At 30.3% G+C, this 14,302-nt stretch overlaps 1 protein-coding gene across 3 annotated transcripts; it reads right to left on the reverse strand.

The window, feature by feature from the left end:
- Positions 1–784: 784 nt before the first annotated feature.
- LOC129881147 (GATA transcription factor 8-like) lies at positions 785–5,739 on the reverse strand. Of its 3 annotated transcripts, none has more exons than XM_055955523.1 (3): positions 5,590–5,739; positions 3,274–3,537; positions 785–1,902 (listed from the first exon to the last, which is right to left on the reverse strand). In XM_055955523.1, exons 2-3 carry the CDS (start codon positions 3,493–3,495, stop codon positions 1,138–1,140), a joined length of 987 nt encoding a protein of 328 aa, XP_055811498.1. In that variant the 5' UTR covers positions 3,496–3,537; positions 5,590–5,739; the 3' UTR covers positions 785–1,137. The 3 variants fall into 3 exon arrangements, with proteins under 3 accessions (XP_055811498.1, XP_055811499.1, XP_055811500.1); XM_055955524.1 differs by lacking the exon at positions 5,590–5,739 and adding an exon at positions 4,911–4,956; XM_055955525.1 differs by lacking the exon at positions 5,590–5,739 and adding an exon at positions 4,245–4,480.
- Positions 5,740–14,302: the final 8,563 nt, after the last annotated feature.

Here is a 14,302-nt window from a genome sequence, read left to right on the forward strand (position 1 = left end):
GAGGTCACGTTTTCAAGCCTGGAAACAGCCTCTGACAGAAATGCAAGGTAAGGCTGCGTACAATAGGCCCTTGTGGTCGGGCCCTTCCCCGGACCCTGCGCATAGCGGCAGCTTTTAGTGCACCGGGATGCCCTTTTTATAATATAATTAAGGTCAAATAAGGTGTGATACTCAGATATTAAGTTTGGATTAGATTTATATTATATTTGATTGACGGTATGTATTAATTATAAAAAATAATTGCTCCTTTTTTAATCTAAATACAGTATAATTCTAAACTCAAATTTAATTCTGAATTTCTCATTAAATTTGAGATTATTTTAGGATAAATTAGTTTAAGGATTATAATCTCAAGACTATAGTTCTTAGATAAGTTAGTACACGTATTTGTAACACTATAACTTGCGTTGTGATTTGCGATTAATTTGTTCAAATATAAAAATCTTATTGAATAGATATGAGTTATTTTAATTAAAATTAAGTTATCATGGCATTATGATTGAGACTATAATTAGCGGTACGTATTAAAATCTGATTTAGCGATAAATGTTTAAACTTGTTATATTACAATCCGCTCTGCAACTTGCATTTGCTTTTTTTAATCATAATTAACATTAGGATTAAAATTAGATTGCGCAGTGGTTATTTGGTTTGAACACAAGTTAAGTTGGGGTTGGGATTATCATGTTGGGATTAGTTGATGCTAAAACTAGTTATATATTGATTGTTTGATTTTGTTATGTTAAAAATAAGATGTGTTGCATAAATTTTAAAAAAATGCTTATTTAAAAATAAACAATTACTATTTCAGAATTGCCTGATAACAAATAAACTGCAAAAAGAATTCCCATCCTAAGGACAAGAATATAAAGCCTTAAAAACATCTAACAAGACCAACACTGACCCAAACTATTTTTTTAACTATAAAAGAAACTTAATTAACACTAATCTTAGCCCTTAATCTAATCTCCTAAAATATAATCATCTACTTGTTTTTTTTCTATTTCCATATTACATCCCTATACAAGAAAACATTGAACAAAGCAATTGAAAAAAAAAATACTAGGCAAATAACACTAGGAACTGAAATGAACAAGACTCTATGACTAGGAAAAACTGTTCTCTGCTTATTTTGATTTATTTGTGCTCCTCCTCAACCGACTCGTTGTTGCTAGGATTGAACTCCAGTTGGGTGGCCGTTGCTGGTGACGAGGTCCTGGCTATGGCATTGTTGTCTGGGACGATGGTGGTTCTCATTTCGAGAACCTTCTTGTGAGAGTTTGAGTGCAATGATGGAACAAATGTGGGACTTGCAGCTGGTCGGTATTCAGGGAAGAGTCGTCCTGACTTGTAACGAACACCACAGGCGTTGCAGAGAGTTTTTGGTCCCATTGGACCGGCCCTCCATTGAGGAGTCTTTGTTATCTCGCAATGCTGGCATTTCCTAACAGTTTGTTGTGCCACTGGATTCTGATTTGTCTCGACCGGAGCTAGAGGAATAGAGAATTTGATCTTCTTTTTCTTTTTCTGTTCTGGTGCAGCTGGTTTCAGAATCTTCTTCATGGGAGACTCCGCGAAATTCTCTGATTCTGTTGGAACTCCTGGAGCAACAAACACTGGGAAGGGATTAAAAGTTGTTGGGCGAGGACGCTTGGTCCGAGCACGTTGTGGACCACGGTGACATGGACTAAGGGGTAAAGTTTTTTCCCCCGAGCTGGAAAAGGACGAGCTGCTGCTGCTGCTGCTTTCGAGCACAGACACGGGACTCGAAGTCTGGAACTTGCCTTGGGATGACGGCTCTTTCTCAACAGGAATGTTTTCTTTCCCGAGAGTCAATCCCCCACCCGAAAAGGAATCCTCCACGAATGTTGAAAGCCATTCAAGATGGACAATGTCCTCATACTGTAACAAAAGAAAACAAATATATAAGACAGAGTTCAGAGTTGTAGTATATAATATCAAACGCAAGCACAACTAGCTTGATAAGGAATTTGGAACCGTTAAGGAAAAGGGAAACCAAAGAGAAAATGTGTATGAATGAGATATCCAGTAACAAGAAGGAAAAGGAATCTTTGTTTTAACTGTATCCCACTATGTATCACCTGATGACCCTCAAAATGTTTAATCTTTGGTTCAAGTCGAATTTCAAATGGGAAACATCTTTTAAGGTACAAGTTCTAATTGACAAACTATGTATGACGCTCTTATGTGCAAAGTAACACCAAAGCAAAAGAAAAATTTGCCAAACACATCACTTAGTAGATGTGATGTCCCTTTCTATGGTGACTAGACTTTTAATAGAATGTTGGTTCAATTTTGCATATAGTTGCACAAACTTGCTGGTGCAAATTGAATGTTGTTATCTGTGATTCATGATGATGGCAAGGGATGGAAGTTGAAATAGACTGGACTTGCCAATCCCAACTACCATGAGGGGAACACTCCAGAGCCATTAATTACGCAAGTAACATATGGCTAACCACCAAGGAGTGTGGTGGGAAGAACAACTTTTCCTTCACTCTTAATCAAAGATCTCGGGTTAGAAACTGAAGAACTCCTACTATGAAGCATTTCTCCTTATAATAGGCCCTACAATTTGCGAAATTCGAATTAGTCACCACTAATATGAAAGAATGACTTTATAATTGGTATTCCCTTCCCCCTTAATTAGAAGTTTCAAGTTTGAGCCTTGGAAATGGAGGAACTCCTGATATGGACCGTATTTCTACATTTAGTGGGCCCTACAATGTGCGAAATCCAGATTAGCCACTACTAATATGAAAAAAATATGACTTCAGCATGTGTGGTAATCCATTCACCCTTAACAAGAGGTTATGGATTCGAGCCTAGGAAACCGAGTATGGGGGTTTTCTGTCTTTAGTGGGCCCTACGACATGCAAAATCCAGATTAGTCACCATTAATATGGCAAAAAAGATGACTTCACCATATGTGCTAGCATCAGTCCAACTCTCAACACAATCAAACTCTAGAAAACAAAGTGTCTTGCACTTCTTCCACACCGACAGCACAGCTGGCTGTCAAGATACCAACAAAGTTATATGATAGTCCATACACTAATCCCCATAAAAGAGCTAATCTATCCAATTATGATACATTAACTTAATCATTCACTAAACAAAACATATTTAAATCTTGACATCTAATCACGTGATTGAGACATAAAAATGGAATTAGACCCCACATGAATCACTTAAACTTTGACCATTTTTTATCAAATAATGATTTAAGCAACATGCATACATAACACTTACCGGAACTGAGAGCTCAGCTGAGAGGTCGGAGGCAGAATTCCGTTGGCTGCCGGAGAAAAGGGAGTCAGAATCCGGCAAGGGGCCATTCCAAATGCTTGGAAAATCTTTGCAATCAGTAGAACTAAGGTCAACATTCTCATTCTCAAGAGGGAATTCAATCAAATCATCAATGTGGTCAAAGAAGCTGCCACAATCTATCTCATCCACTACATTTGACCCCATTTATACTTTCTCGAGTTTTTTTCTACTCTAAAAAACTATTACCTGCAAAAATTAACACAAAACCATTAATAATAACACCAAAAAAAGAAATCTCATCAACTTTCAATTATCCAATAATGATAGCTACTTTATATATACTTTCATTTTATAGGGACAAAAATGAAATTTAATGTGCAGGGTAGGGGCCAAAAACCACACCATGTACTTAGGCTGGAGCCAGAGTGTCAAAATGGGGCGTGGCACATTTTAGAAGAAAAAGGTTGAATTTTTTTTGGAATTTTGTTAATCCAAAATGAACATTTATCAAGATTCTTGTAATATTAAGAAAATTATTTCAAAAAAAAATTGGGAAATTTGTAGAACTCACATTGAGTGTACCGACAAGGAGAGAGATTTGCAAGAAAATGGATTTTTTGAAAAGTATATTGGAAAAATTGAAGATAAATGCAAATATACGAAGTAGACCTTAAAATTGCAAGAATATGTAGACCCAATTTACAGAAAAGGTTTCAGTGTCCAAAATTTCACAGAAAATTCCCCTGCAATTTCATCCCAAAATTGTCAAAAATGCAGAAAAAGAGGGAAGAAAATTTGAATTTTTTATGCCTAGACATATCTAGAAACCAAATTTTATTGGCTCATTTGAAGCAACACACAACAAAAAAGACTCAATCTTTTTCCACTATGCTTCTCTGTTTAGGAACCAAACAAACAACAAAGCAAGCTTGAAATTTCAGGAAAAATGGAACCTTTTTTGTTCTTCCCTCTCTTTTCTTAGTAGTAAGCAAACATATAATATGAAATTTTTCTTAGGAAACAGTGAAATTTCAGAAAAGGCTCAACTCCCAAGGAAACTGCAGAATTTTCCTAGTCTCTGAGAAAGTGAATGAAGGAAGCAGTGAATAAAAACAAGAAAACAAATGTAACCAGACAGAACACTCATTAGAAATTGTAATCAAAAAAAGACAAAAACTTTCAAGCACCCACAAGAAAAAATGTACCTCCATATGAAGTAGATTAACAGTATGTACCTTAAAAAAGACAAAAGCAAAACCCACAAATAAAAAATAATATGTACCTTGAAGGAACTAGTACAAGGAGAAGAGATATGAGAGCTTATGGAGAAATTGGGAAATGAAATGAAGAACAAGAATACAACACTGAACAGACAGTTCACATTAAAAGACAAACTTTGCAACAATCATCAAAAAAATAATGTACCCCATTAATGAAATATATGCAACTTCAAAAAGACAACAGTGAGAACCCACAAAAAAATACTACATTTTATGAATGAGTACTATGAAATGCACCCAAAAAAGACAAATTTTGCAACATCCACTAGAAAAGAATACATTTTTTATGAATGAGTAATGTGATAAACAGAAGAAAAAAAATGAATGAATAAGATTTACCTTGAAGAAACTAGTAAAGAAGAAGTTGAAGGGATTTTGCAGAAGTTAAAAATGTACAAGTAAACAACACTAAACACACAATAGCCTCAAATAGAACAAAACCCAAAAAGTAAGACAAAATCTTTGCAACACCCACATAAAAAGATTACATTTTTAATAATGAGTGAAAGACATATATTCCTTGAACAAACTAACTAGAAGAAGGAAAGGGAGATGAAGGGGTTTTGAAGAAATTGGGAAATTCAATTAAGAACAAGAAAGACATTAGCCTCAAATAGAAATGAACCCAAAAAAAGACAAAAACTTTGCAACAACCACAACAACAAAATCTCCATGTGAACTAGGACTATTATATGTATCACAAAGAAGACAAAAGCAAAATCCATAGAAAAAGATTACATTTTTTATGAATGAATGATATGATAAACAGAGAAAAATGAATGAATAATATGTACCCTGAAGAAACTAACTAGATTAAGGGGGTTTTGGAGAAATTGGGAAATGGAATGAAGAACAAGAAAGACAGTAGACCCAAAAAAGACAAACTTTGCAACACCCACTGAGAAAAAACTCTTCATATAAACTAGGACAATAGCAAAACCTACACACAAAAAAAAGATTACATTTTAATGAGTGACTACTATGATTTAACATAGAAAAATGAATGGAAAATATGTACCTTGAAGAAACTAGCTAACTATAGCTAGAAGAAGAAGAAGGAGTTTTAGGAGAAATTGGGAAAAGGAATGAAGAAAGTTTAAAAGAGGAAGGGAGAAGTAGGAGGAGAGTGATTGATGGGTTGGTAAGGGAATTGTATCAAATGCTAGCTGTATATTTTAGTGTCACCGCGACTCACCTCTCACCTCTCACCCCTCATATTGTCGTGATGTTTAAGTCTCTACCCTCCCTCCTTCCTTTCTTCAATACACTCTTCTTCATTGCATTTGCACCATGGGTCCCACACCCCTCTCACCATTTTTATTTTTTTAAAAAAAAATCAATTTTTGTTTTGATAAATTAAAAATAACTAATTAAACTGCACTTTTCTACGATAATCATCCTTTATAGTAATATTTTTATTTTAACAATCATACTTTATACTGAAATTCGATCATTCATGTCATATCATATCATATGATGTTCTTTATAGTAGTATTTTGATATAGTAATTAAAAAATATTGAAACAAATGATATTGTTATATGAAAGTTGATAGTACATACTTAAAATCTTTTATAAGTTACATTGGTTGGATCGGAAAAGAGCTAAAATTCCATGTCATTTATTACTTCTTTTTCATACTACCAAAATTTTCCTTCTGTGTGTGTGATTTATTTGCTAAAAAATTTGCACATTGATTTGTCCTTTCACTAAATATGAAAGAAATTGCATTAGTAACTTTTAACTAGTAATTATATATTCATTTCTTTTGTTTGTAGATATCACTTATATAAATCTTATTTCTATATTAGGTTATATTCTTTTTAGCTAAGTCTATATTAATTATCATAAATTATAGATTTTTTGAGCTTCCTTCAATGTGATGTTTGCTATATCTCATCCTATTTTTATACTTTCAATCACCATAATAACTTGTTATGATAAGTTAAATTAAATTAATAAAATTTAAAAATTACATTATATAAGTGTATAGTTATAACTTAAATTATATGGTAATTAGAGGGAAATTTTTGTAATAAGAATTACTAATTAACAATCCAATACAAATGATAACTAATTACATATCAAACTATAATGATAGTTTAAATAATTTTACACATTATATACATAACACATATAGCTGTAATGTATTTTTGGTTGTTTTTCATAGATTTTCCTTAAAAGATAAAAAGGGAAAGTAGGATACTCTGTTGCATGTTTTGCCACTTTGCTTTTATTGCTTATATTAAATAATTAATGTAACATATATTTTTTTTTCACAAACTTGTCAAAACATATAAATATTTTTGTTGATTTAAAATTTACAGTTAATGATTTGATATCCGAAGAACTTTTCTCTAAAAAATTAAAGCACTTCTATTTTCTGGATATTTAAATTAACTTAGTTCCAAATATACTTCATTTACACTCGAAAGAGCAGAGGTAATATGGAATAATAGGATAATTTATTTCACTAAATTATAATTAAATAAATAAAATATATTTAATCGAAGTAATAATAAAAAACTTCTTTTTTGCCAGAAAAAAAAAGAGAAAGAAAATGGGTTTCATGATGCATTATTTCCCTTTTAACTAACTTGGATTGCACTCATAGAATCACTTCCTAAAAGACTTTTACTTTTCATAAAGTAAATTAAATAACGTTCATATGTATTGTTTTTTATAAAAGAAAAAAAAAAGAACTAGGGCGTGGTACACCAATTTTAATTTTTAATAGTGCATGATTTTGTAGCTAAATCTTTATACTTTATGAAACAACAAGAAGAAACCTAAGAAGATAACAACATTTTTAGTATAATTTCTCAAATGTGTTTTGAGAAAAATAGAATATTTGCAAATTTTAATTTTGTTATTGTGGGGTAGATATAGCAACTCCGATAAATCTTTGGCTCGAGAAAGAAACACATACATATATGATACAACTATTATTGCTAAATAATAATAAAAAATTATTCTTTTATTTAACGACAAATAATCACCGAATTATTGAAAAAAAATTGGTAGCTATAAATTATTTAATGTATCAAGCTTTGTACGTAGCAATTTATTTTATTTTATTTTTGTAGTGAGTAGAAATGAAAAGGCTATAAAACCAAATGATTGCCATAATCAAAACTTCTCTTCAAAGATAAGCAATCAAGTAGTTGTGTGATGCCCTTTTATACTCTAACAAATATAATGACATTTATCAAATAAACTACTCATCTAATTAAAACTTATTAATCTAATTAAAGTATTATTAGTTGCAAATTAATTTTGTTACTTTAAAATAATTTCACTAAACTATTTTTTATCACTTTGAAATTACTAAAAGAATAAATAGAAGAATTATATATGTCAATAGACAATGAGGTCATGTTGAGGAAATTGGGGCATTAGCACATGGGGTTACATGCAATCCAGAAACAAATTTATTTTTTGGTTTTTCATCCGGTGTCCGAAGCTCGTAGAGCCTTGACTAAATTTGAATCGCGCACTGCAGGGTCCATTCGGGGGTGACGCTCCCAACACAATTTTTTTCACATGCAGGACTCGAAGCCGAGGCCCTCTGATTAAGAATGAAATAATTTCACCACTGCACCACAACTCATATCGCTAAGAAGCAAATTTCAAATAGGTACAACCATACATATGTTGCAATAAAAAAAATTATACATAGAAAGATTGTTATTTTGTCTTATTGTTTTAATAATCTTGTTTATTTCAAATTACTGTTTTCATTCGTAGATAAGATTTCGATTTTTTTTTTTCAAAACTTACTTTTTAAAAAGTTTCACTACCTTTTTGTGGGAGTGGGGGTGGGGGTGGGGTGGGGGGTGAGGGGATGTAATTGCTCACCATAATCTTAGGAGCAAATTAAGCTTCTTAGTTGCTTTCCATTGGAACTTTTATGTAACTTCTAGGAGACATGGATTTGTCATTAAACATGAAAATTTAGTATTATCATTCACATCTTGTTGACCCCTCATTTTCTCCTAACACATTTGAAATTGGACTCAAACTCTTTCATTATTTTTAAATTATTAATAATTTAATTATATACTCACAATGTTGACACTCTTCTCTCACACACAAAAGAATATCCAAATTCAACCATCTCATCATGTAATTTTTCTTTAATAGTCCCTAGCTTAGATATATTGCATACCTACATAGGTTTGGGGATATGATAAGATTGTGCAACTTAACAATCGTAAGAGTTGACGAGAGATATAGCTAGCAAAATTTTGTAATTTTGCGAAGAGATTATGACATTTTTAATAATCGAATATAATTATTATAAGACTTATGATCGACATAATTAAAATTTTCAATCAAAAAAGATATACGATTAACAATCATTATTGTATCACTAAAATCTAAATATGTGACATTACTACTCAAACTATCATACTTAAAGTCTTAAAGCTATCTTAGCTAGACCACACAATAATTAGATATTATTGGTTTTTTTTTGTTTTTCTAAGTTTGGCATAAATCATAATCAAATAATATTATTTCAAATGTCAACTTCAAAGTTTGACCTTTAGAGAAGGGCATTTTTGGTATTTCACATTTACCAAAACCTTAGAAATCTAAAATCACGTGAGGAGAGCGTGCGATCAAGCATATTACATGACCCCACGTTCTTTCTGTGTGGGTGTGGGTCCCACAAACCACGTTACGGCGTCGGTGATGGGCCCCGCATTTGAAAATTCATCCACGTGGCAGTGCCAGGTGGAGCCCACAAGGTGTAGGAATCCACTGGGTTCATTGCCAGCTTGGCAATTTTATTGCTTTTAAAACAAGGTCACATGATTTTGTACCTTGGGATCTACAACTGACACTGTTTTTCCTTTAAAAAAATAAAAATAAATAAAAAATAAAAAATTAAGAAACAACAAGTACATATATTAGCTTAATGCAGACGAAAGTTTCTATTTTTAAAAACAATAATTTAATTAAAAGATATTTTTTATAGGAACAAAAACAGTCTAATCATGATTGAGAAATGTTGTAGCATGAAATTTTGAATCAATTGGTTAATGATTACAATATATATGCCAATCTAGAATTTACTGATTGATACGACGATTTAGAATAACAGTATAATTTATAATTAAATATTTATAAATATTTAATATATTTTTGTATTATATTATTTGATGAAATACTCATGATCTCCTCTTGCGAAAGATAATAAGTATACACAAGTCTCAAATATGTTGTAATAGACTATAAAAATCGACTTTGATCATATTACTTCATTTAAATTATCTAAAAAGAACATTGTATAAATCTATTCATTCTTAACTTAGATGTCTCGAACGCAAATCCTAAGAATAAATAATCATCCAATAAGTAGTGATTTACATCCTTTAATTATCTCTTCATACAATAATTACATCTCCATTTTGTACGTATCTTGTCTATATTTTTCTTTACTAAACACGTTAATGAAGTAATCGTTTTATTCTATTCAATGTGAAATTGGATTATTGATTTATCTGTCTAATATTATATAATCTCGGACCACCATTACATAATTTCTTCATTCTTAATTTAAATATCTCACATTTGAACCTTAAAAACAAATAATCATTCGATAAGTCATAATATACCTTCCTAACTAGTTATTCTATTCAATGTAAATCTAAATTATTGATTTGTCTTGCTTAACCTATTTTATTCGGCGTGAATCCGAATTAATGATGTTAGTAAACAAAATATGATTAAATTGGTCATGAAAAGAAAAGAAAAAAATATAAAGGAACTTCACTCACATAATATACTATTGGGGTGTAGGGTCAATTGACTATATTGCTTTAGAACATCAGTTTGAAGATTGTCCATTTGGGCCATGCTTTCATGTGGATATAATTATATTTCTCTTTTCCATTTTCTTAAATATTACTCAAAATATTGTTTGTTGTCTCTTGGTCAGGATGTTTTACCTATTTAATTTGGACATACACAAGAAATTTTAATAGGATATCTCAATCAAGGACTGATACTTGGATTGATACTTATATTGAGTTCTGATTAAATACGAATTTGTGTAGGAAATTTTCACACTTGGGAGGAGGAAGGAGAGGATAAAATTTCCTAATAAACACGACTTCATACTAAGAATTTGAATCCAAAATTGTTAATTAAAGATGAAAAATTTACATTGATAATTGTCAAGAGTTACTATAGAATTTAATTTGTAATGAACATGGTATATCCAACTATTTTGACTAGAAGGGTTGATCAAATGATAAATACTCTTCAGTTTCAATCTTAAAATTCTGGATTCGAGTCACCAATAAAGCAAAAACAAGCAGAAGCTTTAGAAAGGGTAAAAAGAAAATAACCCAACAATTTTTTTCATTCATTCAATGATTTCGTTTTGTGGTAGCAAATATGGTTCATATGAAAAAGAACAACTCGAAAATAAAAGAAAACAATAATACTTATATTCGATATTCATATCAATCTTATGAATATATGATATGCGTCTTTATATACATTATTATTACTTTAATCATATTTAATGAATATACAATTCATACTTAAACTACTGAAATTTTTTTCAAGAAAAAAAATCTTCAAACTGAGAAATTTAATGCTTGATTTACTCTTATTTATTAAAAAACAAAAAGAAATTGACAAAGTGTGTATTGTTACTCCAAAAAAAAATGCACCGACGCACCAAAAGAGGCGTGACAACATATTCATAAATTGCACATGCCACATTCGAGAAGACCCCTTCCTTTGTCATCTACTCAAAATTATCACCAAACTTTATTTAAGAAAATACCACTACAAATAAAACAATAGAAACTTATAATACAACAACACATGGAGTCCGAAAAGAATAGTGTGCACGTAATCTAACTTCTATCTTGACCAATGTGGATTGTGGTGTAATGGTGAGACTGCTCTACTCTTTATCAGAGGTTTCGAATTCGAACTTAGAATATAGGGAAAATCATGTTAGAAGCGTCACTCCTAAATGAGCCCTTCAGTTCGCGATTCGAATTTATTCGGGGCTTCGTACACGGGTGAAAAATCGAAAATAAAAAATCTTACTCCTATCTTGAGAAGGTATGCTTTTCTTGAAATGTGTGTTTGATATAAAGGGAAATATTTTCTTAAAAAATAAGTGTATATTTTACTTATTTTCTAGTATTTGATAAGTAAGCAAAAAAAAATTATCTCAAGGCCATTTATATGTAATAATCTAGCAAAATACTATTGGATGATAATGGTCAAAAAGTGAGGGTCGGGGGCATTTGGTGGGTAAAGAGAAGATAATGGACTTGAATATTACTTATAAAACTTGTTTTTCCTATTTCGATTAGAAAGGACATTTTTTTATTTTTAAGGAACTTGTTTTAGCAAATCAACCACTGGAAAATTAAAAAATATTTTCTTAAATTATAAACACACCCTTAATGAAAAACATGGGACAAGTACTAAATAGTTAAGTTTTACTTATGTTAGTATATATACGTAGTCTTAAGGAACATTGACATTTTCTTATATGCTAACAAAAGATAATCAATATCAACATGAACAATTTTGTAATTGTATCAGAAATTTATTAATATAAATAAATATTTAATTATAAAATTAACAACTAAAACGAATTATAAATTTTATTGTACTTTCAAAATTCACGAACTTTTAAATTATTGCTCCTTTTTTGCGGCCAAAAGTTATTTTACACAGCGTACCAAAATACCCAATTTTATACAAGTGGTACGTACATAAACAAAATATTTTATGTCATGTCTAAATGTACTATAAACCAAAAAGATTTCTGTACCCACAAAATTTAAGAAGCTCCAAAAAGTTAGAAGATATATTATACATAAACAATCCAAAATAGTGTGTGAAATTTTCGTCGGCTAAAGACTTTTCTCTATCTCTTTTATGAATTTTTCATAATATGGTTTATCTTTTACCTAGCAAAATGGAAATTTTACGAGAAAATATTGAATTATAATCTAAAATTTTGTATATCATTATAAACGTGAGACAACAATTTAATATTTTATCAATAAGATTAAGTAATATATGAGTAAATAGATCCAAAGTTTAATATCGTTCGAAAAAGGAATTTCTCAAGAACTATATTCATACAACAATAACATATTTGTGTGATTTTACGAGTGAAATTTAAAAAAGGTTGAGTGTACACAAATCTTATCCCTGTCTTGTATAAGATAATAGCTATTTTTGATAGATCGTCGATTCAAGAAAAAGATTCCAAAACAAATTTGAAAAATACAAAAGAGAAAAAAGCTTGGATAAAAAGCCTAAGAAAAGAAAAATATTGACAGAAAAAAGAACTACGTATATTCATACAACTTTTAAAATATTTATATGATCAATGAACCTTTTAAACTACACTCTAAAAACTTCTTTTATGCCAACTGAAAATCTTATGAGAAATATTAAATTACGATTTAAAATCTTATACTCTCTTCATTTCATATTAATTGAATTTATGAGATAATGCACACATATTAAGAAAAACATTCAAAGACATAATTTGAATCATACTTTTCACTATTGCCTTTGTAAAATTATAAATATAACTTTTCAAGTAGTGTGATTTATCTCCTAAAAAATATAAATGAAAAAAGTTTCAAACATCTATTTTAAACTTTGAACAATTTGATTATTTTAAACAATGAAAAATTCCTCAAAAATTCACTTAATATGAAATAAAGGGAGTAATATTGAACAAATATCTAAACAAACATTAGACTGAAATCTAACGTCGCCTAAAATCATAATAATTCACAATGATTATATTGTACAGTTTTTAAAAATATTTTAAAAAGATATGTAATAAAAAGAAATATTTGTGTAAATCAAGCCAAATAATATAATGTAAACCGGGAATGAATCTGGCATGTCGGTGCCGACACTAGTTCTTGCCGACAAGATTAACCGGTAATAGCCGGTGACCAACACTTTCTGACACTTTATAACTTAACCGGCAAGTGAAAAAATTTCACAGTTTTTTTTTAATTGAGTTTTCCGATGCCTTATCCTCTCTCCGTCGGTGACCGTAAACTGTTGACTTTCTTATGACAAAACTCCGTGGCCCCAACGATTTTTCATTGGTAATTTTAAATTTACGAGTTTTAAAATATATTTCACAAATTTTTAATATATATAAAATTAAAATTATTAGGTTCTTCGAACAATAATGTGCACCTGTCATAAGCGGTATTTTTGACAAGATAGGTTACTTTTTAAAATATTCATAATTTTTATTTTATTTATTTTTTATAAGTAAATATTTAATTGAATTTATTTTTCATGCTAGGTCCGTCTCTGAATCCACGTAAATATGAAGTGAAACAAGAGAAAAGTAGGGGACAGATCGTTAACTCTATTTTTGACTTTCAAAAACTTGTAATTTTAGTGTTTTCATTGAGTATCTTTTTTACACTAAGTGTAGGTTCAATTCACACGATTTTCTTCTCTGGTTTCTCAAAGTAATGAATAATCTGGTAAGATATTTAAGAGTGTGATCTAGTGATTTGGTTTCTCAAAGTAATGAATAATCTAATATGATATTTAAGTGTGATTTAGTGATCTATAAAGTGAATCAAGAATAATACACATGTTTAATTCCATTAGATGCAAAATATTAGATGATTTCTTCTAATTTGTTTAATCTTTGATCATCAAAATTACCCTATATTTGTTTTGATGAAAGATAGCAGA

The sequence above is a fragment of the Solanum dulcamara genome, chromosome 2, assembly GCF_947179165.1.
Source record: "Solanum dulcamara chromosome 2, daSolDulc1.2, whole genome shotgun sequence".
Taxonomy (NCBI): Eukaryota; Viridiplantae; Streptophyta; class Magnoliopsida; order Solanales; family Solanaceae; genus Solanum; species Solanum dulcamara.

Coding starts and splice junctions, on each gene's coding strand:
- LOC129881147 (XM_055955523.1), bottom strand. CDS start 3,495: ATGGGGTCAAATGTAGTGGATGAGATAGATTGTGGCAGCTTCTTTGAC. Junction 1,903..3,273: donor CAGCTGAGCTCTCAGTTCCG/GTAAGTGTTATG, acceptor CTTTTGTTACAG/TATGAGGACATTGTCCATCT.